The sequence below is a fragment of the Elephas maximus genome, chromosome 3 (genome assembly GCF_024166365.1).
Source record: "Elephas maximus indicus isolate mEleMax1 chromosome 3, mEleMax1 primary haplotype, whole genome shotgun sequence".
NCBI lineage: Eukaryota > Metazoa > Chordata > Mammalia > Proboscidea > Elephantidae > Elephas > Elephas maximus.
Window position 1 is genome coordinate 8,843,607 of NC_064821.1, and position 23,123 is coordinate 8,866,729.

A 23,123-nucleotide genomic window follows, 5' to 3' on the forward strand; every position below is an offset into this window, starting at 1 on the left:
AGCCTTGGAAAGAGGGAGGTCTCGTTCCATCCCTTTGGTACCCGCAGCTCCAGCCTGCCTGCTGCCTCCCTGGGTCCTGTGTCACGGGAGGGGTGGCAGTAGACAAATGCAGGCAGCCACAAGGTACTGGAAATGGTATTTAATCATAATTAAATAGCTCTTGGGCGTCAAACTCTGATTAAGCCATCATTGAGGTTCTGGGGCCTGGGCTGCTGGGCTGAGCCTCCTGGTGGCTTGGCCACCCATCCTGGGAGAACTCTGTCCCGGTGCACAGTTCCAGGGGACCTGAGCCCATCCGCTGCTGAGGTGCCGCAGCTGCCGTCACCGCTCCACGGCCATGGCCTGGGCCTCCTCATGGGGGAAGGCGATGTCAAAGATCTCACGGTAGTGCTCCACGAAGTGCACCTCCAGGCCCTCCGTGATGAACGCCGCCAAATCGTAGAAGTCCTTCTTGTTCTCTGCTGGCAGCACCACGCACGTCACGCCAGCACGCTTGGCCTGGGAAGGGAGGACCGTGGAGATTCCGGTCAGGTCCAGGAGGGAGCTACCCAGGCACAGGAGCCTACTGCTCCAGGAGAGAACGGGCTGGAAGAGGAAACTGAGGTCCTGGGGCACAGTGCTGGTCTCTGCTCGCACAGCCTGGACTGCTGGGCCCCCAGAGCTGGGCACCTTCAGGGTGTCCACAGACACAGAGTTTCTTGGACCTGGGAAGACACGTGTACTCTTCCTGGGCTTAACCATGGGATCTGCTACCAGACACAAGTCTGGCACCTAACGGGTCTGGAGAACATCTGAAAGCATGACACAGCGTAGAGTTTTCCAGACATGCTGCTCACAGCCCTCCAGGGCTCCTGGCTTGCGTAGGGTAGAAGCTAAGGCCCTCTGCACGGCCCACAAAGCCCATCCCACCCAGGGTCCCTGTGCTGCGGTCCCTCAAGCCTGCAGCTCTGCCTTAGGGGAGGACTGCCTGCTCCCGGGGCAAGGCACTGTTGCCTTACAGAACTCTCCTACTTACCCTCCAAGGAGAAGCGGCTATCAAATGAGGAAAGAGATGCAGAAAAGGGAGGCAACAGTTGTGAACCTCACCTCAGCCAAAACGTCCCCTGCACTGGTCACCCAGCTGCTTCTCCCCACCCCCATGGGCCCCCTTGATCAGACTAAGCACCTAGTTGGGGAAGGCCCAGAGAACAGGGGACAGGATGGAAAATGGACACAGGGCAAGTGAGGAGGGAGAGGTGTGCATGGTTGTGACAGAATCAGGCCACATGGGGACTATCAGGAGGGGAGGTGGGTGGGCAAGAGCCAGGTAGAAGCAGTGGGGCTCCAGGCCACAGCCCACGTGGCAGGCCTCACCCTGCGGAGCACCCACCAGGCACATCCATGCCTCATCTTGCTCACTGCCTGTGCTCCCCACCCATGGGCTCAAGGCTGAGCAGAGATGAAGTCCTGGGGGGAGGCTCTAGGACATTGGCCAGAGTCTCAAAAAGCCTGAGATGCCCTGTGGAGGGGCAGCCAGGAGCAGACTCAGAGCATGGGCTGTGTGCCAGGCAACCCTGGGGGTAAGTCCAGCCCCTCTGCCACCTGGCCCTGGGCAGAGCCTGCCCCACTTGGGGTTTCATTTAGCCAGCTGTGAAATGGGCTCATTACTCTGATTCCTGTGAGACCCAGATGTGACAAAATGTGTGGGGTGGCTGGGACCTGCCACCCGCTGGTGAAGCCGAGCTGGGTGCCTGGTTCAGGCCACTCAAGGGCAGGGACCCTGCCTGGGCCCTGACTCAGCCTGGGACCCTGGGTGGTGAATGCCAGTGGGGTGCCACCCAGGAGCGGGGCCCTGGCACTCACTGCGATGGTCTTCTCTTTGATGCCACCAACGGGCAGAATCTTGCCCGTGAGGGAGACCTCACCAGTCATGGCCAGGTTCTGGCGCACTGGCTGGTCCATGGCCAGGGACAGCAGAGCCGTCACGATGGTACAGCCAGCACTTGGGCCATCCTTGGGGGTGGCGCCCTGGGGGGAGAAGCGAGTGGGTGGGCAGGCAGCCGGGCAGAGGTGGCGCGGGCGGGCAAGGTAGGCGAGTGCTCACCTCGGGTACGTGCAGGTGAATGTGTGAGGTCACCAGGAACTTGTTGGTGGGGTCCTGCTGCATCAGGAAGGCCCTGGCGAAGGTGTAGGCAATGCGAGCACTCTCCTTCATCACCTCCCCCAGCTGGCCTGTCACCTCTAGGCTCCCGTCCTTGTCCCCCTTGCCATCCTTGTCCTGTGGCCGCCTCAGGGATGTCTCAACAAACAGCGTGGAGCCTCCTGGAAGACAGGATGGAGCTGTGAGCTCACACCCACTCTCCCTGGCCCACCCCAATGGCTCCCGTCACCATCCCATCTGCCCGCTGTCACCACCACCACCTCACGCTGCAGGGACTGCCCACTCAACAGCACGGGGGGTGGGGGGTAGGGGGCTTACTCTCTCACAACCTAGAGTGACCCGAGTCCCCACGTGGTAGCAAAAAGGCAGCCAGGGACTGCTCAGGAAGGCCCACTCACCCATGGCGGTCCAGGCCAGCCCCATGACCACACCAGGGGGCGTCACGTCGTACATGCGCTCCACGGTGAAAACCGGTTTCCCCACAAAGTCCTGCAGGTTCTCAGGTGTCACTTCCACCGACTGGGCCTCACCGCTGACAATCTTGTAGGCAGACTTCCGTAACACCTGGGGCAGGGCAGGCGGAGGGTGGGCATAGCAATGGCAGGGCACAGGAGCAGCAGGGGCAGCGGGGACAGCCAGCTCACCTTCTCCACCTGCTTCTGCAGGTTGCGGACACCGCTCTCCCGGCAGTACTGCTTGATGAGCAGGGTCAGCACGTCCGATGACAGCTTAGCCTTGCTCTCATCCAGGCCACAGAGAGCACGGGCCTGGGGCACCAGGTAACGCTGTGGGGGAGAACTGTGTCAGGGCTGGGCCTCTGAGGAAAGCCCACCAACCACAGGCCCCCATGGGGTAGGGAAGACAGAGCGGGTCCATAATCTGGTGAGGGAGACGGAAGCCACTCCTGGGGTGACACCGTATGCGGTCCTGGCAGAGGGTGGGGCCTGCAGCCCGCCAGTCGCGCCACCTCCATCCTCAGGTCTCCTGTCCAGGCCTATACTCAGCCCCATCCTCCGTTTGCCTTGCCCCCATGACTGACCTCCAGTCACCCTCCAAACGGCAACCTAGATGCCGCTCCCTCCAGGAAGGCCTCCCTGATCCCTTGGGCGATGCATGCCACCGCGCCCCTTGTACAGCCTGGGGTCCCATGTGGTGGCCAACTGGTCATGTGGCCGTAGCTCTCAGCCTCAAGCACCATGGTCACCCACGGCCCAGCACATTCTCTGCCACAGAGCAGCCACTCAACACTGTCACGAGAACCACTGTGTGGCTGAGGGCGACAGAGGCACGCAGAGGGCCCAGTGCCTGCTCCAGCAGAGACTTCAGGCCAGCACACAGCCCTAATGTGGGCTAATGGGCCCCACCTGTCCCTTTAGGGCCCTGAGTCTGCCCTTCTGTCAGCCGGGGAGATCAAGTCTCACCCCAGCTGTGGACACAGGACATGCGGGGGCCCCCACTACCCCCTTCAACCAAATGGCCATAAACCCTGCTTGTAGAGTATATTTCCCTTATGTTTATCTCAAGGCCTGACCTACTTCTTGGTCACACCACCTGCCAGCTCTCGAGGGCAGGGGCCCCAGGGTCACTGCTGTCCCCACACAGCGTCTGGCACCTGGTGGACACTACTGTGCCCCAAGCCTGTGCTGGGTGTCCCCTATCCCAAGCGCTCCCTCCCAGGTCGGGGACAGCCTGGGCGGTGTCTCACCTCGGCAATGGCCAGCTTCTCCTGGGCCACGTAGCCGGACACGTTGATCATCTCCATGCGGTCCCGCAGTGGCTCCGGGATGGTCTCGGTGATGTTGGCTGTGCAGATGAACAGCACCTGTGGGAGCTCCAGGTGCTGAGGACCGCCCAGCCTGACACCCCCCGCCACCCCCCTACCCAGCAGGCTGCACACTTTGGATAAGTCCACGGGCACGTCCAAGTAGTGGTCCAGGAAGTTGGCATTCTGCTCCGGATCCAGCAGTTCAAGCAGCGCCGATGAGGGGTCACCCTGGTAGCCCCGGCCGATCTTGTCCACCTGGGGCAGCAGTGGGCGGGGGTGTTGGCACTGGGCGGGAGACCGAGCAGGACCAGACCCTGCGCGCCGTGGGGCTGGGGCCAGGACACCCTGAGGGTGTGCAGGGCTGCACGTAGGCCACGAGGCTGGGCAAGCAGAGAGGTGGCCTAGCAGGTGCGGCTGTGGGCAGGGACAGGGTCCTCAAGGGGCTGGAGGGGACCCTCCCCTTGTTGTCACAGCCAGACACCCCGGTGACTCGGGGAGCATCTAAGCACAGGGACCCAACCCCGCCTGGAGACAGTGTCCGAGCTCAGAGGGCAAGCCCCCCGGCCCGCCGCACCTCGTCGATGAGGATCAGTGGGTTCTCCGTCTTGGTCTTCTTCAGGCACTGGATGATCTTTCCCGGCATGGCCCCCACGTATGTGCGCCTGTGGGAGAGGGCATGGTGGGGTTGGCACCTTGGTGCTTGGGGACTCCAGAGCCTGTCCAGGCCTTCCGGCATCAGAGGACGTCAGCGGTGGCCATCTGCAGAGGGTCACCCCAACTCACGCAAGCTGGGAGATGCCGACACTCACCCCCAGGTTCACAGGCTGAGGAACCCTTGAAGAGGGGAGCAGAGCCATGGCACCGGGACTCACAACCCCATCCAACAGCGGGGCTGGCACAGCCAGGCACTGGGAGCAGCACATCCCCCCACCCCTGGTGGGGTCCTGAGCTGGACACCCAGGACCCCCACAATCCTGCCCGTGCCACTTCTCACAAAGGCCCCTCAGACCCAGCACTGTCCTGTGGGCTGTGGGTGCCCAGAGTGGAGATGCCTAGCCCAGGGTCTGCCCACAACTGGCCAGTTCTCCTGAACTCTCGTTACTGAGCCCAGCTCTTCTCCAAGCATGTGGGACTTGGCAGGGAACAGACCAGACCTGACTCCTGGGCTGTGAAGGGGCCCACAAAGCAAAAACACCCTGCACAAAACACTTGTCGGATGCCTTCGAGTTGATTCCAACTCACAGGGACCCTACAGGACAGAGCAGAACTGCTCCATAGTTTCCTAGCTTCCTGTAATCTTTACAGGAGCAGGTCGGCAAGTCTTTCTCCTGCAGAGATGCTAGTGGGTTTGAACCTCCAACCTCTCGGTTAGCAGCCAAGTGCTTAACTGCTGCTGTACCATTAGGGCTCCTTACGCAAAGCAGAGAGGAATTTTGTGTCTGAAACAGGAAAAATAATGCCGGGTTGGGGAATTCTGAGTGCCAGTTGGAGATATGGTTTTAGCAGTGAGGTAAGGACCATGTGGGTGTCTGATTGCTCCAGACAGAGGGAACAGCAGGTTCAAAGCCTCAGGGCAGGAAAAGCAGGAGGGCCCAGCAGCTGGCTGGAACGAAGTGGACCAAACAGGGAGCAGGTGGAGGCCGGGGCAGGAGGGGGCGGGCCTTGTGGGCCCCTGTGAACAGAAAGGGGTTTAGTACCATGGAGCCGCAGCTGTGGTTATCAGTGGGATTCTTTCGTCAGGGCAGTCAGTTCCATGTCCTTGTCCTTGTCAGGAGCCCAAATGACATCAGCACAGAGTGCCCACGGTCCCTGCCACCCGCCCCCCTCCCCATATCCCCTCAGCCCTCTCGGTGAAGCACCCAACGTCAAAGACCACCTGCATGTGGTTTAGAAACTCGGCCAAGGTCTCAGCTCACCCCCAGTGGGGTCCTCAGCCCACAGCTCTGGGGTCTGCTGCAGGAAGCCAGCCTCAAACCACTTGCTACCAGGCCCCACCTGGGCCTCCCTCGGACCGCTCCTCCCCCTCGCCCTGCTGCTCTGAGCCCAGTCCTTTTCCCTGGGAGGGGATGGCGCCCCAGCCCTCCCAGGCTGGGCCTCAGCCTCTGTCCCCATCTGCTCTTGGTGCGTGTCCCTCCTCCCTGGCTGCCCTGGCCCTGCCGTCTCTGGCGGACGGCTCCCTTCACAGAACCTCTGGTGCTCACAGCAGGCCCCGGCAGGGGAGGTCGGCAAGAGAGGCAAGCTCCTGGGGTGAAGACGGCCAGGGAAGCGGAGGCTGTGCTAACCAGGGGCTCTCACCTGTCCAAATGCCAGCCACAGCCCAGCTCCAGTGGGCCCCAGGGGACCAGAACTTTTCTTTCTTTTTTTTTTTTTCTAAAGGAGCCAGACAGCTCCCAGTTTTTAAACACTGACTCATAACGTATTTAAACTCAGTGCAGGGTGATCCCAACAGTTGGCAAATACACCACACCACTCACACCTGTCTCACAGAAACCAAGCTTCTAAAAAAACTGTCTTCCACAGACTAGCATAGCTGGAAGGCCATGAGAATACACCCTCCTGCCTGTCGGCCCCATGGGCCAGGCTGGCATGAAGGCTCTACCCTGAGGGAAGACCTGGCCCTGCCCTGGGCCAACAGGGAGGAGAGACACAAGGTTGGTGCAGAAGTTCCCCCTGCTCTCAGTGAAGACCCCCTCCCCCTGCTCTCGCTGGAGACCCCTCCCCCCTGCTCTCAGTGAACACCCCTTCCCCCCACTCTTGCTGGAGACCACCTTTCCCCCCTCCCACTCTAGGCCACAGGCTTTCAGGAGGCTGAGCCCACCCTGGTCCTACACACCGAGTGGTGCTTTCTCCCCCATCAGGGTTGCTGAGCTGGTGGAACATGGGCTGGAGCTATCAGGGGTCGTTTGCCAAAAGCCTGTCCAAGAGATGCAGATTCCTGCCAGTGTCTGAGCGCCTGGACTCAGCCAGGCCTGAAGTCGGTTCTACGCCTAGGTTTTCCAGTTACTTACTCCAGTGAGCAAAGTTACCTGCAACCAAAATCGCTGGAGCAAACATGAATGTGGATGATGCCTACGGGGGTTAAACTGACCAGACGGGGCTGAGGGAGCCATGAGGGCAGATACTGCCACGGTGGCCTGGCCTACCTGTGCCCCTTGATTTCCGCCACGTCAGTCATGCCCCCGACGCTGAAGCGGAAGTACTCGCGGTTCAGGGCGCGGGCGATGGAGCGGGCGATGCTGGTCTTGCCCACGCCAGGGGGGCCATAGAAGCAGAGGATTTTGCCCTGGGTGGAGCCTCGGAGCTGGCTGACAGCGATGAACTCCTGCGGGCAGAAGCCACGCTCAGGGGCAGGTTGGGGGGCTCTGCCCAGGACCCTGAGCCGCACACACCTCCCCGCTTTCACACGAAGGGTCCGGGCTCGCCCCAGAGGGGCTCAGTGGCTAGAACCGTCATCTGCCGCGAGACAGCCAGCCTGTGGCCAAGGAGGCTAAGTGCTGGGGGGCTGAGGGTGACCAGCAACCCCACCCAGAGCTCTACGTCCATCCCGGGAGCCCTGCCCCCAACAAGGCACATCCTACCCAGCTCCCTGGACCAACTGGTGCCTCTCTCCCTGGGTTCCACCAGGCCTACCCCCAGGCAGGCACATCTGGCCTTGTTCCCTGCCCCATGGGCTCTGGCCCTGCTGGTTTCTACCGTCACACCTCGCACATCTATGAGCTCCTGCGAGCTCCCACTGGTGGGCGGGCGGGCGGGCGGGCAGGCAGGCGAGTGGCTCAGGTACACACAGTATCCCTGTTGTCGCTGCACCGCCTCAATGCCACTCCCTCCCCCTGGGGTCCCGCACCTCATCAGCCCCCAACAATCTTACCCTGCCAAGTCCCTCTGCACCCCAGGCGGCTCCTGTGGGATCCCCCACAGCATGCAGGAAATCCTCAGCTCCAGGTATGGGGGTCAGCCCTGAGGCACCCCCACCCCGAGATAAATCCACAAGATGAGAGAGACTGTGCCCCTGGGCCCATCCTAGGCACCCCGACCAAGTGCATTCAGGATGTGGGAATGTGGCACCCAGGTGGGACGGCCGGTGCCCCAGGACCCCAGGCCGGGTAGGGGTGCCAGAGGCTCACCAGGATGCGCTTCTTGACGTCCTCCATGCCGTAGTGGTCCTCCTCCAGCACCGCCTGGGCCCGCACCAGGTCCAGGTTCTCATTGCTGTGCTTGCCCCACGGGATGGACGTCAGCCAGTCCAGGTAGTTGCGGGTGACGCTGCCACAGAAGAAACGGGAGCTGATGAGTGGAGCCTGGCGCGTCGCGCAGCCCTCAGCAGGCCACCACGGCGCGGGGCTTGGCATGTCCCCAGCGCCCACTACGTCTGCAACGCTGATGAGGGAACCAAGGGCACCTCAGGCCGAACAGGCAGGTGGGGGTGGGACCCCTTTAACAGGTGCCTGGGTATGAACTGCAACTGAGATGTCCTGTGGCCAGCAAGGACAAAGTACTCTGCCAGGTCTCAGGGAAGGCACGGAGCCTCGGCACAGAGGGGGACCACTCGACGTCTGACACGTCTGCACGAAGCTGAGCTGCATGGGCCCCTTTGCCCTCTCTACCCCAATGGGGGCAGTGACCACCACCAGAGGAGGCTAGGGTAAGGGAGGAGAAACCGGGGCCCAGGGTAAGTGGGGAAACCAAGGCAGGCAGTGGGGCTTGGGAGGATAGCCCCAGACCGACCCTGAGCCTGGAGCTGTGTGCCTGTGGATGGCAGCTGCCCTGGCCTAGAAGTATCTTCTGGGCCAGGAGCGGGTCTGTGGATGTGAAGGACTGGTTGTTTTGGGGGGAGGCCAGAAGGCCCATTTACAGGCACCAAGGTAATGCTGGGTATGCTGCCACCAAGGGGCTCACCCTCTGGTGTTGGAGACGAGCTGGAAAGGCCACAGGCCCCAGACCCCACAGAGCCGGTGGCCACAAGACACCTCAGGTACAGTCCACCCCGACCCGCCTGGTCAGCTGACCTGAGGTGCTCTTGCTTCCTTCCTTTGTGTTGTGAATGCAGTGAGCACCTGTGTTTTAGGGGCCACAGAAGCCATGGCAAGGATGTGACAAGCCAGGATGTCACCAAGCTCGTGGCTGGAAAAGGGTCTTAGGCGCCAAGTGGGGAAAAGGAAACTAGGAGTAGTACCTGGGGCGGGGCCAAGAGTCCCCATGTAACTGGGATGGGCTTGTCCTGAGGCTCTCAGGCCCTGGGGCAGAGCCAGTGGCACAGACCCACTTGCTCTGGGGCGGTGGGCAGCATCTCGGTGGCCTTTTGCTTGGCCCACGCTGACCAAGTACACAAACGCAGAAGGAGGAAGGCAGAATGGCAGCCCCAAAGACGTCCGCCCGCATCCTAATCCCTGGAACCTGTGACTGTGGCACCTTACATGGCAAGAGAGACTTTGCAGGTGAGTAAAGCAAGGATTGTGAGGTGGGGATGACTCTGGATGAGCCGGGTGGGCCCAAGGTGATCGCAAGGGTCCTTGTAAAAGGGAGAGATGAAGATCAAAGAGAAGCTGTGACGACGAAGACAGAGATCAGAGAGAGAGAGGGATGGCAAAATCCTTTGAAGACAGAGGAGGGGACCATGAGCCCAGGAATGTGGGTGGCCTCCTAAGCCAAAAATGGCCGGGAAGCAGATTCTCCCCTGGAGTCTCTAGGAAGTCCTCAGAGCCAGGCACGTGACTCCAGCTCAGATACTCCCGTCTAAAGAGTATCTGCCCTAGGGCTACCATCCATGAGGAACAGCACTGGCTTGGTGCACTAAGTGGGCCAGAGCAGAGGGGCTGTTCTATCCTGGCTGCATCCAGTGGGCCGGGTGTGGGCAGAACCTGATGAACTGGCCTGTGTGAACTGTTGTGGGGGGAAATAGAGCCCCCCAGGCCGGTGCTGGGGAAGATAACACAAGGCAAGGCACAGGTACCTCCTGGATGGCTCTCAAAGCACCCAGAGAGGGGCCAGGGGACAGGAGAGGGTCTGAGGCCTTCTAGTCCTCCTAGAAGAACTGGCTTAGAGCCAGACATCCCTGGGTTCGAATCCCTCTGTCACCATCTACTGGCTTGGAGGCCCTGGATACTAACTTCTCTAAGCACTGGAATTTTTATCTGTAAAGTGGAGATGACAACAGCCCATTCCATATCGTGCCAGAGGGACCCCCACCCTCCGGGCTAACAAGGCTGCCATCCCAGACCCTACAGCCGGTCACCTGGCTTTCCCAAGGCTGGGGAATGAGAAGGGGGTCACACCCCAAGGGCCGGACACTGTGCCCCGCAGAGCTCACGCATCCATGGACTCACTTGAACTCAGAGGAGTGGTTGTCCAGCAGGCCCAGCTTGCTGAGCTCCTCGTCCACCACGTCCATGACGTGCTTGGGGACCACCAGCTCCTTGAGACGCTCACGAAACTTCTCCTCGATGGCGTCCTTGTCCTCCTTCTCCAGGCCCAGCTCCTTCTTGATGATTTTCAGCTGCTCTTGCAGGAGGTACTTGCGGTGGGTCTGCTTGATCTTCTCCTCCACCTGCAGGGCCAAGGGTGTGCGTGACGGGCCTCACAGGACCCCAGCCTGAGGTGTGGCTGTGCTGGGCTGGGAGGGGGCTGGCCACAGTCATGGTCCCCACTGCCTCCCGGGAGTGTGGGGAGGAGAAAACCCCGCCCGCAAATCCTCCAAGTCCTTTCACGCTGAACCTAACATCTCCCAACTCGGAGGACTCGCACCACAGTAACACACAAATCAATTCTGTTGTTGTCAGCTGCCATCAAATTGGCCCCTGATGTGTGGCGACCCCATGCACGACAGAACAAAACCCTGCCCAGGACAGTGGACCCCAGACAGCCGAGTCTTGGAACATTTCAACTTTTCCTGCGTTGGTTCCTGATTCCTAGCGCTGCTCCCAGGCCAACAAAGCAGAGAAATTCTCTCCCTCGAGACAGGACAGTGCTGGGACCTCGCCACTCGATTCACACTCTGGCATCAGTTTTAAGTTTCCTGTTTAACGCAAGGAGCTCCACAGCCCAGAACCACAGAGCGACTGACTCTGCACAGCCCTCAAATCACACAGGACTTTGCAGCCTGTTGTGGCGGCCTCCCAGCAGCCCCATCTGAGTCTGGCTGACACGGAGCAGCCTGCTGGTCACTCCAGGAGCGGCCGCCTGCCCCACCTGTGCTTACCTCCCGGCCCAGGCGCTGCTGCAGCTTGCTCAGCTCAAACTCCTTCTTGAGGAGTGACAGGGCCTTGTACAGCCGCTTGGGTATCTAGCGAGAAAGGGGAGGTGTGAGGATGGTCACGGGCTGGCATCTGTTTGTGCCAGGGTGACGGGGAGGACGGGCCCTCAGGAGCTGCGTGTCGGCGACAGGGTCTCTGCACAGCCGCCAGGCTACGCCCCACAGAGGTAAAGCCGCCCACACTCAGACCAGTTGTCCAGTTCTCCAGAAAGACACCCCCAGGCTACAAGCTGTGTGGATGACTTCACCGAAGCACTGCTGGGAACAGCCAAAGGCAGGAGACAATCCCAACAACCCAACTAAGGACCCCTGCGGGGGAGACGACGCAGCCACTGAAGTGAACGAGATGGACGGACATGGACAGATGGCCCCTGCCAACATGAATCCTTCTCAAGAGCAGAGCTAGGGCTGTGGGCAGGGCTGGGGCTGGCTCCCGGCGTGCAGAGGGACCAGCAGGTCGTAAGGCTGCAGGGAGTGGGTGCTGGGGAAGCTAGCTGCTGCCACCACACTCACGTTGGTCTCCTCCAGGACGTCCTGCAGCTCGTGGGACTCGGCCCCGGTCAGCGCAGCGCCCATGTCGCTCAGGTAGATGGGGTTGTCCACCACCCGCTGGCCCGCCTGCATCATCTGCAGCACCGACTCTCTGGGAGGGACAGAGGAGTGCTGCCACAGGGATACATGGATGCCACAGCAGCCAGGCCTTCCTGGGCCCCGTGCCCTCTGCTAGAAGGAGTGTTGAGGGGGGCCTCCTATCCCCAGCTGTGCAGAGTGAGGTGTTGCAAGTACGTCCCCTGGGAGCCAGCTCTTGTGCCCAAGGCGCCCCATGTTCAGGCTGATGGGTCAGCCCATCCCACATGCTAGGGCAAGGCTAATGTCCACCCCCAAACCCCAGTCCCCCTGACAGCCATTTAGTGACCTCATGAGGCCCCTCCCCACCCCATGAGCAGATGACAACCAAGGCTTCCACGTGAATCCAGGCCATTTTTAGCAAAAGCCCAGAGCCAGGTGATTTGGCTCACATCCCCCTTTCCTGGCAGACCTCCGATCCCACCCTCACCCTTGAGGGGAAGAGAGCTCTGGGGGTCAGGCAACCTCCTCCTCACAAACCCATCCCCAGCAAGGTTTCCTGCCAGGACAACACCCTGCAAAGGCCTGGTGCTGACCTTGCTGCAGAAAGGACACTGACCTGTAGAGAGGGTTCAAGGCGATGATGTCACGGATGGTCTTCACAATCTCGGCGGTCAGGGCCTGCAGACAAGAAGGCAGATGGGTCACTGGGGCCTGGTCAGCAGCCCAGGAGTCCCTTCCTTCCACCTGTCACTTCACCAACTCCCCAGCCACCTGGCTTGGCTAAGGAGGGCGTGACAGATAAGGCGTGGAGCCAGATTCACCAGCCACAGGGACTCAGGACCAAGAAAGGACAAACCACAACCAGACTAGCCTGCATTTTAACCTCAGAACAAGCCCCCTTGAAAAAGGGGGGGCGGGGGCGGCTCTTGATTCTTAACCACTGATGGCACGGTGGTTAAGAGCTTGGCTGCTAACCAAAAGGCTGGCAGTGCAAATCCACCAGCTCCTCCTCTGAAACCCTATGGGGCATTTCTACTCTGTCTTATAGGATCACCATGAGCTGGGATTGTCTCAAGGGCAACAGGTTTGGTTTTTTTGGTTCTTGATTCTTCGAGTGCTATCCTTACAACCGCCACACCTCCTTCTCCCATCTCAGACTTCATGAGATGCCCAGGCCATGACTCGACCCCTGCTCCAGGGTGTGCCTGTGCATCGCCACCCAGACTCTCAGGCTGTCTGCCACAGACACTGTGGGTATGGCCGAGCCCGGTTCTCCTTCATGCTTCTCTCAGCCACGGTGACACTGCTAATGCTCTGGGCGGGGTCACTGGATGGAGCTTGTGGCATAAAAACCTGCTCCACATTTGTGTTGGGAGGGCGCCAGGCTCCCAACACATCACACTCCATTGGCCACAGTGGTGGCCTGAAGCAGCTGGCTGCCATAGCGGCCTTTTAAACGTAATTGCCTGGTCTCTGGTTACTGAAATTGGCCTGAACTTGTCTGAGACAACCTTTGCAGAAGGAACCAAACCAGATAGCAGGAGGTTCAGGGCACTGGGAACAACCAGGATGAACACACTGACTCTCAGGGGTCTTCCTGATTCTTAGAATTCAAGATTCTCCTAAGATATCCCAAAGCTGTGGTGGGCAGCAAGTAGCCACTAGCTGCATGCAGCTATTTAAATTAAAATTGCTCTTGGTGGGGCTGTCGAGACAATTCTGACTCCTGGCGACCCCATGTGACAGAGCACAACTGCCCCACAGGGTTTTCTTGGCTGTAAATCTCTACAGGAGCAGATCAGCAGGCCTTTCTTCTGCAGAGCTGCTGGTGAATTTGAACTGCCAACCTTTCAGTTAGCTGCCGAATGCTTAACTGTTGCACCACCAAGGCTCCTTGAACGAAAACGAAATAGGATTAAACATCCTGTTCCTGTCACATAGCGCAGAATTGTAGAACGTTTCCGCCATCGCAGAAAGTTTGTACTTAACAGTGGTTAAGGTGCTCAGCTGCCAACTGAAAAGTCAGAGGTCCGAACCACTAGCTGCTCTGTGGGAAAAAGAAGTGGCAGTCTGCTTCCAAAAAGATTACAGCCTTGAGTAGTTCTACTCTGTCCTTCAAGTTTGCTGAGTCGGAACCCACTTGAAGGTGGGTTTGGGTTTTTAGCAGCAAATGCAGCCAGCCCTCTTCCTGCACCACAGCAGACATCGCCAATCGATCGTGGCACTCTTTCCCACATTGCTCAGAGGCTGCCTCAGAATCCTCAGCACGGTGCCACAGCCCACGAGCACTGCTGGGTACACCTGACTTTGTTCTTCCTCAGACATGTGACGTCAACGACCCAGGCACATTCCAGGCCTCAATTAGCTCTGGCTTTCTTCTTTGTCCCTGTTAGCGGGTAGGTCACCCTGCCTAGAACCCACACCACCGAGGGACTGGAGGGCACTCTGCATCACCACCTCGACAGCCGGCTCGTCATGCCACGAGGGAGGCAAGGGGCCCTAGGCTTGGGGGTCAAAGTAGCCAAAGATCGCTTCTGTCTAAATGGCCTCGGCCATGGTGTCAGTTCCTTCCTCCCTGTCCAAATCTCCCAGGTTTGGTGGCATGGGCCTGCACAGAAGGCCCCCTGGGCACTGCTGGCAGTCTCTGCACAACACACTCGAGCCAGGATGGGCCTGGGTTCAAATCCAGCCTCCTCCAGGGGCAGCTAAGGACACGTTCCCTTACCTTTCTGATCCCAGTTTCCTTAAAGGCCTTTCATAAGGAAAAATAAAGCATTCACTCGGAAAGGATGCGCGGCCCATGACCAGCCAGATGCATCCCGAGAACAAGGTTCGGGATGACAAGGGACCCCCTCTTTGAGAGGCTGCTGTGGCACTGTGCTGACAAGGACTCTGAGGCCACCCCTGAGCTCTGCGGGAAAGAGTACCGTGATCGACTGGTGACGTCTGCCGTGGGTGTCCCTTGGGAACATGGGAGCACCATGCGACCACCGCACCAACTCACTTTCACTTCCTCCGTAACCTGGAAATCCTCGTGGGCAACATTCTCGACCTCGACCATGAGCACCTCGTTGGGGGCGTCTGGGCCAGGATCTAGGACCACCTCCATCTGGCTCTTGGCGCTCAGGTCCTCCTCCACCTCCTTCTTGCTCCGCTTCGGCTTCCTCCGGGGCTTCTGCTTGTTTTCGGCTTCTGGCTCCTCAGGCTCCACCTCCAGTTGTCTGTTGATGTGAATCCTGAAGGTGGGAGCAAGGTGGAGCGGGGGCGTCGGGGCGTGCCGGCCCCCAGCCCAGGTGTCGCTGTTATGACAACTAAGTGAGGCTGGAAGTGTCAGGTCCGGGCTGAGCTCAGGCCCCTGCAGCCACCGGGGAAGGCAACCATGGGGCCTTGAGGTGGAGACCAAGCCGCCAGCTCCTCCATCCATCCTTGTACTCCAGGCAGGCTCAGCCATAGCCTGTTTCCCACACCAACCCCTGCCACTGCCCACATGCGTGCCAAGCATACGACTGAGGTAGCAGCTAAGAGCAGCGGCTCTGGGGCCTCCTGTGACCACCTGCATCACTGCGTCCAAGTACCGAGCTGTCTCGAGGACTCCGCACCCCCGCCTCAGCCTGCGCTCTTTACACAGCAGCAAGTCGGAAGGCACCTTGTCAGAGGGGCCCTCCCTGACCACTTCGTGTAAAGCAGTGTTATAAACTGTGTCCCCAAAACATGTGCTGGGGTCACAATCTCTACACCTGTGGATGTAATCCTGTTCGGAAACAGGGTTTTCTTTGTTCTGTTAGTTAACAGAACATATCCAAGTAGGGTGGGTTCTAAATCTAACAGCTTCTGAGCTATAAAAAGAGCAAAATAACCCCCCCAAAACTACTACCCTGAGGAAGTCTTTAAACTGGAACTGAAACTATCCCCTGAAGTCACCTTGCACCAAATAATGGGTTAGCCTAATTAGAAAAGAAGGGTTCCATGAAGCACTATGTGCTTTTACAGAGTTATCTACATGGGATTAAACCAATAGCAATTCGAAAGAACAGACGAGACGCTTAGGGAGCAGGGAATTTGTTAACGATGGTGAAAGAGTTTGGGAAAGGTTGTTGAGAAAGGCAGCACAGCTTGAAGAACGTGACCAACGTCACTGAACTGTACCTGTGGAAACTGCTGAGGTGGTATGTGTTTGGTTGGGTAGATTTTCACCACAATAAATAAGAGCACAACAGACACAGAGACACAGAGACACGAGGAGAGACAGATGCTGAGCAAGGATCATCAAGAAATGCCCACGGCTACTGCCAAGGAATCGGACAGCTGAGACTCAGATTTGGACTTCAAGGCTCCAGACCATGAGATGAGAAACATCTGTCTGTTACAGCCCCCAGCATGGTATTTCTGTTACAGCAGCGCTAGGAGACTAAGACAGCAGCCTCCCCTAACAAGGCCCACCCCGCCCCCGTCCATCTTGCTCTGGTCCCCAGTGTGCAACCCCCATCTAAAAGCAGCCTGCGACCCTGCTGTTTCCAGGTCCGCCATGTCCACCCCACTGGGGGTGTGGGCTCCACAGGGGCAGGCCCCTCTCAAGGTGCTGGATGAACACAAGGGATTAAGCCTCAGTTCTCTCCTCTGTCACCAGGGAAAGGACAGTGCACTCTGGAGGGACACAGGTGTAGAGCCTGGCTGACGCAGGACTCAGGTGTGCAGAGAAGAGGGGCTGGGCCTCAGTGAGGACTGAGCTAGCCGTGCACCTCAGGAACCAACAGCTCATGGGTTAGCACTCGGCACAGGGGCCGCCACTGCTGTCAGACTCTCAGCTATGTCTTACTCTGTCCCCTCTGCTGTCAGAGTCTCAGCTGTGTCTTACTGTCCCCTCTGCTGTCAGACTCTCAGCTGTGACTTCCTCTGTTCCCTCCGGCCCGCGAATCCTTGTGGGAGACAGAGCAGCAGCCTCTGCCCTCCAGCAGACTCCAGCGTGAGCAGCTGAGGACGAGTGCAGAGACACCCATCCTCAGCTGCTCCTGCTGGACTCTTTGTGGCTTAGGCCCGTGGGAGAACCACCGGGACTTTTGCCAGAATCAACACATGACACAGATCACCATCTCCCCCGACTGTGTTCTGGGGGAATGGCCAGGCTGACAAAGAAAAAGACCGGTGAGCAAAAAAGGACGGAAATTGCTAGATTCAACAAATTCCAACAAGTGTCTCCAACAACGGGCTCTTCAGAGCCTTTGCTGCACAAACAGGCGTTCCAGGGCGACGCAAACGATTAAGCACTAGACCATTAACCTAAAGTTGGTGGTTCTAACACACCCAGAGGCACCTCAAAAGAAAGCCCTGGCAATCTGCTTCCAAAAGGTCACAGCCTCGAAAACCCTACGGAGCAGTTCTCATCTGCACACACGGGGTCCCTGTGAATTGGAACTGACTCCACAGCCAGTAACAACAACAACTACACCGATGGCTCCGGACTCTCCACGAGGGCCTTTCTTCGGAGGTGCCTCCAACCCTTCGGTCGGCAGCCGAGCACATTCACCATTTGCATCACCCAGGGACTCTACTCTGTTGACAGTAACAATGACATCGAGCTTATAAAAGCTGTGCGCACCCTTCAGCAGGATGAGGTAGAAACTAAACATACTGACGAGGGAACATGCCTGGTTAAGTGACAACTGTCAACGGCCACGCTGTGTGCGTCTCAGCTCTGCCGGCAGAGGCAGTCAAGGCGCTCGGAGGAAAACACACTCGATCGTAATCGCAGACACTGAAGAGGCGTGATCAAAGGGCACGTGCTACTTTCTGTGCCTCTGCAATGCTGGTCTGAATCAGCTGCACAGAACAATTTAGCAAGGATGCCTTGGCTGGCACAAATGGTTACGTGCTTGGCTGCTAACTGAAAAGTTGGAGGTTCGAGTCCACCCAGAGGCACCTCAGAAGAAAGGCCTGGTGATCTACTTCCGAAAAATCCGCCATTGAAAACCCTACGGACCACAGTTCTACTCTGACACACGGGGGCGCTGTGAGTCAGAGCCGACTCAGTAGAAGTCACTACTTCAGCAATCACTAAACGAAGATCAATAAACAGGCTGGAAAAGTAAAACCCTAAGGGGCGATGAAACAATATGGGTGGTGACAGTGAGAGCGGTGCCACACTGTGAACTGTCCACATAGAAACTACGAATGGATGTATGTCTGCTGTGTACTTTGCCCCCAGAAATTAATAAAATCTTTAAAAAAAAAGGAACGGTTTCTCACTGAGCACCCATACCACCACTAGAACAGGACTCGGGACAGAAAGGGGGCCCAGCAGGGACAGGTCTGAGTCCCCGCCCCACTCTGGAGACAGAGCTGCAGTGCACACCAGAGAGGGCTGGTCAGCGCTGGGCCCCGGGCGCTCCAGGTCGCCGCCCACCATCTTGCACACTCCGGCCACCACAGGCCAGCACCCTTACCACCTGTCAAGCGCACCTTCTGTGCCCCATGACGATCATGCGCAGCTTGTCCCCGAGGTCCTGCATCTCATGGATCTGCACAAACGTCCCCGTGTGGTAGATCTCGTCCAGGCTCTCGACCACGTCAGACTCACTGCTGGGGGACAGGGGCACAAAGGGGTATCGGCACACACCCCCAGGTTCTCCTAGGACACGGGCTCAGAGGGAGAGGGGGGAGACAAGAGGCACCCCACTGGCCACCAACGAACACTGAGCGGCCACCTCGGTGCCCACAGGTGCCTGTTGGACCGTGGGGCCCAGCTGGGTTTGATTCTAATGCACACTCCCACTACCGAGTCAGCTGTGAGCCTATCTTCAGAATTGGAAGTGGAGCTGATTTCTACCTGAGGGCAAGGTGGATGGACCTGGAGCTGTGCTATCGGCCCCGCTAGCTTTGCTCTGAAGGGGCCTAGCAGGTGGACTGTGACACTAAGGACCCTCAAGGCTAATCCCCCCACGGTCTTGACAATGCAGGACAGCTTGTGCTCTGAGCTGAATCCTCAGCCCAGACTGGAAAGGTACGCGGGCTTCTTGGTCTGGACCCCGTTAGGCTTTGCTTAGTTTCTTTTGGGCCAAGGGTCGAAGATCAACGCTACTCTACAGAGCAGGAGTTTTGGATGAGCTACACTCCAGTGACTTGGACGAAGGTGTAAAGGAAAATGCCACTTACCTGTCATCTCTCTTTAGAAAGACACCGGCATAGGGCTGGGCGAGACGAACTTTCCTTCTTAGCAGCTCAACCAGCTTCTTATTTTTAACCTAGCATGACAATGACCCTACAGTGAAATGCAGGGCAGGTGTCTGACATTCTGCCAGCAGCTCTAGCAGTTTCTGTATTATTCTCTGCAGGTGTGCTAATCTGATCCAAAGCACAAGCCAACATGGCCCAAGGAGCCCTGATCAAAAGAAGAAGGTGGAGGGGCCAGGGAGGGGAGACACAGAACTGAGTACAGTAGTATAAACTAGCTGCGTTCCTTAGAGGGTTTCCCCCCTTCCTATAGAAAACTGAAAGCCATTGAGGCTGGATGAACACCCAAAAGTATTGCTCTGAGATCACCTTTAAACCTTAAACCAAAAAATGTCCCCTGAAGTCTTCTTTAAAACAAACAACAGTTTAGCTTAATTAGTAAAAAATTTCTACCTTGAGCACTGTGCTCTTTTAAGATCTATCCGGAGCCCTGGTAGCTCAGTGGCTAAGCACTCGGCTGCAAACCAAAAGGTCCGTGTTCGAATCCATCAGCTGCTCCTTTAGAAACCCTATGGGGCAGTTCTACTCGGACCTACAGGGTTGCTACGATTCAGAATTGACTTGACGGCACACAATGACAACAACAACTTGTGGGATCAAACTAACAGCAACTCAAAAGGTGAGACGGGAACCTTAGGGGGCAGTGAGTTTGTTAATGAGGGAGGAACAGATCAGGAAAGGAGGGTAAGAATGGTTGCACAACTCAAAGAACATAAACAATATCACTGAACAGTACACGTAAAAACTGTGGGTGTATGTTCTATTGTACACACTCTCTACAAATGATACACTTCATATTAAAAAAAAGTAGACAAACAACCAGCACCAAGAAATCGAATTAACAACCACTTTCAACAAGTTTTTCAGGGCAAAATGTCTTTGTTTGAAAATCTAAACCAACCTCCTTTTATTAATGTCAAAGAAGCAACGTTAAATATGTGTAAGTCGGACACGGGCCACTCCACAGGCTGATGACTTCCTCAGGTTTTCATGGAAATTATTTCCTCGTCACAACTATATCCTGTCCATTAATTATCAAAGCCCTCCTCCGATCATAGCTCATTCCGACACCCCTCTAGCACAGCTGAAGGGCCAGCAGTGTCTTCTGGGAAATATCTGGTGAGGCATGGCGCACAGAGGGCCCGAGGGCTCAGTGATTTCTCTTAAATCCAGCTGCTGTCGAGCTGGGTGCGACTACGGCACCCCCATGTGTGTCAGGGTACAACTGTGCTCCATGGGGTTTTCGATGGCTGATTTTTCAGAAGTAGATCACCAGACCTTTCTTCTGAGGTGCCTCTGGGTGGCTTCAAACTGTCCACCTTTTGGTTAGCGGCTGAGCATGTCAACCATTCATGTCAACCATTCATACCAACCAGGAACCCTGATGTCTTTTAAGCCTGTGAACTCCCGGGCCAGACCTCAGCTAAACTCAGGACCCATCACACCTTACTGTGTATCAGTTACCTGGGAACTTCGTTAAAAGAGCTTCCTGGTCCTCCCACCCAGGGTTCCTCACTCAGTAGGTTTGGAGTGGGCCGAGGATTTGCATTTCTAACAAGCTCCAGGTGATGCTGATGCTGGTGGAGGAATACACTTTTGAGTCCCTGAGTGGCACAAACAGGTAACATGCTTGGCTATTAACCCAAAGGTTGGTGGTTCAAGTTCACCCAGGGGCACCTCAGAAGAAAAGCCTGGCGATCAACTGCCAAAGAATCAGCCACTGAACACCCTATGGAACACAGTTCTGCTCTGACACACATGGAGTAGCCATGAGTCGGGGTCAACTCAACGGCAATTTTTTTTAGTAGATGCATTTTTCCGGGAAGAAGATCCATAGCATCCCCACCAGAACCTAAGGGCCTTAGGTCTATACTCAGAGGCTCAGTCAACTAACAAGGAGAGAAGCTACCAAGGCCAGCTGGTCAGTCAGCGGGCACTACAAAATCAAGTGGAAACGGAGCTTTGCTAACAGGTTCAGAATGCTCCACTGAGTCCCACAGAATTGTCCCTAATGTCTTTTCTGCTAACAGTTGACTGCTGCAGCCTCAGCATTTGTCTCCTCCCCTTAGCTGGACTGTTGCTGTTGGGTGCTGTCGAGTCCATTCTGACTCACAGTGACCTCATGTGACAGAGCAGAACCACCCCACAAGGTTTTCTTGACTGTAATCGTTATTGGAGCAGATCACCAAGTCTTTCTCCAGCAGAGCTGCTGGGCGGAATCAAACCACTGCCCTTTTCGGTTAGCAGCCAAGTTGTTAACCGTTGCACGACTGGGGCTCCTACTCTAAGAAATAAGGGAACATTATTATTTCCATTTTGCAGATGAGAAAATGGAGGCCCAGAGAAACAGCTTGCCCAAGGTTATGGAGCTAAAGGTCCTGAAGCCAGGATATAAACCCCATGGTCTGGCGCTGGCGCCTGCACTAGTTACCACTACTTAACAACAAAGAAAGGTCTTGAGAGGGCAGCTCATACACAGCCAAACAGCAGTGTGGGAGATGACGTGGAGAAGGACCCGTTCTCTCCCTTCCCCATGGACTGGCTGCTGCCCCCCGTGCTGTCCTTTTCCCTCCCAGGCGATCCTTGACATTCAGTTAGCAGAGTCTGGAGTGTGAGGGCAGAAGCTGACTCACTATATGACCTTGTTCATGCAGTTAACAGATAACCTTTTTCTTCCCTGCACTTGTTTCCACACCAGTTTAAAAAAAAAAAAAAAGGAGGAGGGGGTTGGGGAGGGCACTTGAGGCCTTCTTTTTCCTACCCTGAAGGCTCCAGTTTCTTGAACTTACACTGCCCACGTGCCACTTTCTATTACGTCACCCTGGTGTTTTGCTTTTCTCTCAGTCTGAAATGATCTTGTTTAATGTCTCATCCCTTCTTAAACACAAAGATTGTGTTTGATTTGTTCACCACTTTGTCCTCAGTGGTTGCTACATGGCAAAAGGTCAAGAACACTTTTTTGAATGAATAAACAGTGATTACATCCTTCGGGGACCATTCGCCCCCCGAGTCCAACCTCTTCCTAAGCTTCCTGTACCATCCCTTGCTTTATTATCCCCCATAGCACTTACTGCCTTCTTACATATTATCATTTACCTATTAATCTTGTTTACTGCCTCTCTCATCCTACTAGAATGAATTTGGTCTGCGTGCTCACTGCTAGTATTGCCAACACCTAGAGCCAGGCATGGCACGAGGCGAGGGTTCAAAAAAATTCAAGGAAAATGAATCTTGCAAAGAGACTGTTAACCACAGGGCCGACCGCCTGGGGGAGATGTTACAAAACATCTACCAAGATACGCAGAAAAGTAACTGAGCTGCAATATTACCCTGGCGTCTCCCAGCCCACATTTCTAGAACTGGGATTCGAAGTGGCCTGAGTTCTACATTTATTAGGTTCAACTCCCCTCATCTAATAGACCCTAACAGATCCTAAAGGGAGAGGAATTTGGCTGAAGGTCATCAAGCGAGTGGTGAGCACACAGGGATTCCAACTCTGGCCTTTGAGAAACCTCGCGTCTGAAAAGCTGCGACACGGGAAAGCGCTAAGTGACCCCTCGGTTCTACCCGCTGCCTGCAGAGGTGGGGAAACTGAGGCCGAGGCGGGGCTCTCATTACCTCGATAATCTTGATAAAGCGCGGGAACACCGGATTGCGGGTGACGGCGATGAGCGGCAGGTGTGGGAACACGTCCGGGATCATCATGGGCGTGAGAGCCGTTATGACGGGTCCCTCTCCGCCGCCCGCGCTGCCCCCCGCACCCCCGGCCCCATCCTCCGCGCCGCCCTCTGAGGAGTCTTCACTGCCCGAGAATGCGCCGCTGCCACCGCGGTTACTCCCCTCCCAAAGCCCCCGCCACTGACCGGTGGCCACGGGGCCTCGACCCCACAGTGTCCAAGAATGCGAGGCGTCACAGACCCGCCGGCCCTTGGACAGCCAGGCGTCGGCTGCAATTGCGGCTCGCCCGCTGGCGGTGGCCAGGAGCGGCCGCCGCAACGCCCAACACCGCGCTGCGCCCCACAGACGCACGTAGCCTGTGCCCGCCGCCATGGCCCGGCCATCCTGGCGGCGCGCGAGAATTGCGTCATTTCCGCTCGCCGGGCCGGAGGCTACGTGCCACTAGGGGCGTACTCCTGCGCCTGTCGGGGCGGTGGCCCGAGGCGGAAAGCTCC

The 23,123-nt window shown here is 57.2% G+C and overlaps 1 protein-coding gene across 3 annotated transcripts; it reads right to left on the minus strand.

The window, feature by feature from the left end:
- Positions 1–62: 62 nt before the first annotated feature.
- On the minus strand, positions 63–23,018 carry LONP1 (lon peptidase 1, mitochondrial). 3 transcript variants are annotated; one of them, XM_049876513.1, is made up of 18 exons: positions 22,570–23,018; positions 18,874–18,962; positions 18,181–18,300; positions 14,729–14,960; positions 12,341–12,402; positions 11,668–11,797; positions 11,101–11,184; positions 10,229–10,449; positions 8,030–8,168; positions 7,049–7,227; positions 4,480–4,567; positions 4,038–4,160; positions 3,846–3,962; positions 2,785–2,925; positions 2,539–2,704; positions 2,084–2,301; positions 1,843–2,007; positions 63–498 (listed from the first exon to the last, which is right to left on the minus strand). In XM_049876513.1, the coding sequence occupies exons 1-18, from the start codon at positions 22,999–23,001 to the stop codon at positions 322–324; spliced, it is 2,883 nt and encodes a 960-aa protein (XP_049732470.1). In that variant the 5' UTR covers positions 23,002–23,018; the 3' UTR covers positions 63–321. The 3 variants fall into 3 exon arrangements, with proteins under 3 accessions (XP_049732470.1, XP_049732469.1, XP_049732468.1); XM_049876512.1 differs by having other exon boundaries at positions 405–2,007; positions 18,181–18,297; XM_049876511.1 differs by having other exon boundaries at positions 405–2,007.
- Between the last annotated feature and the right edge of the window lie 105 nt (positions 23,019–23,123).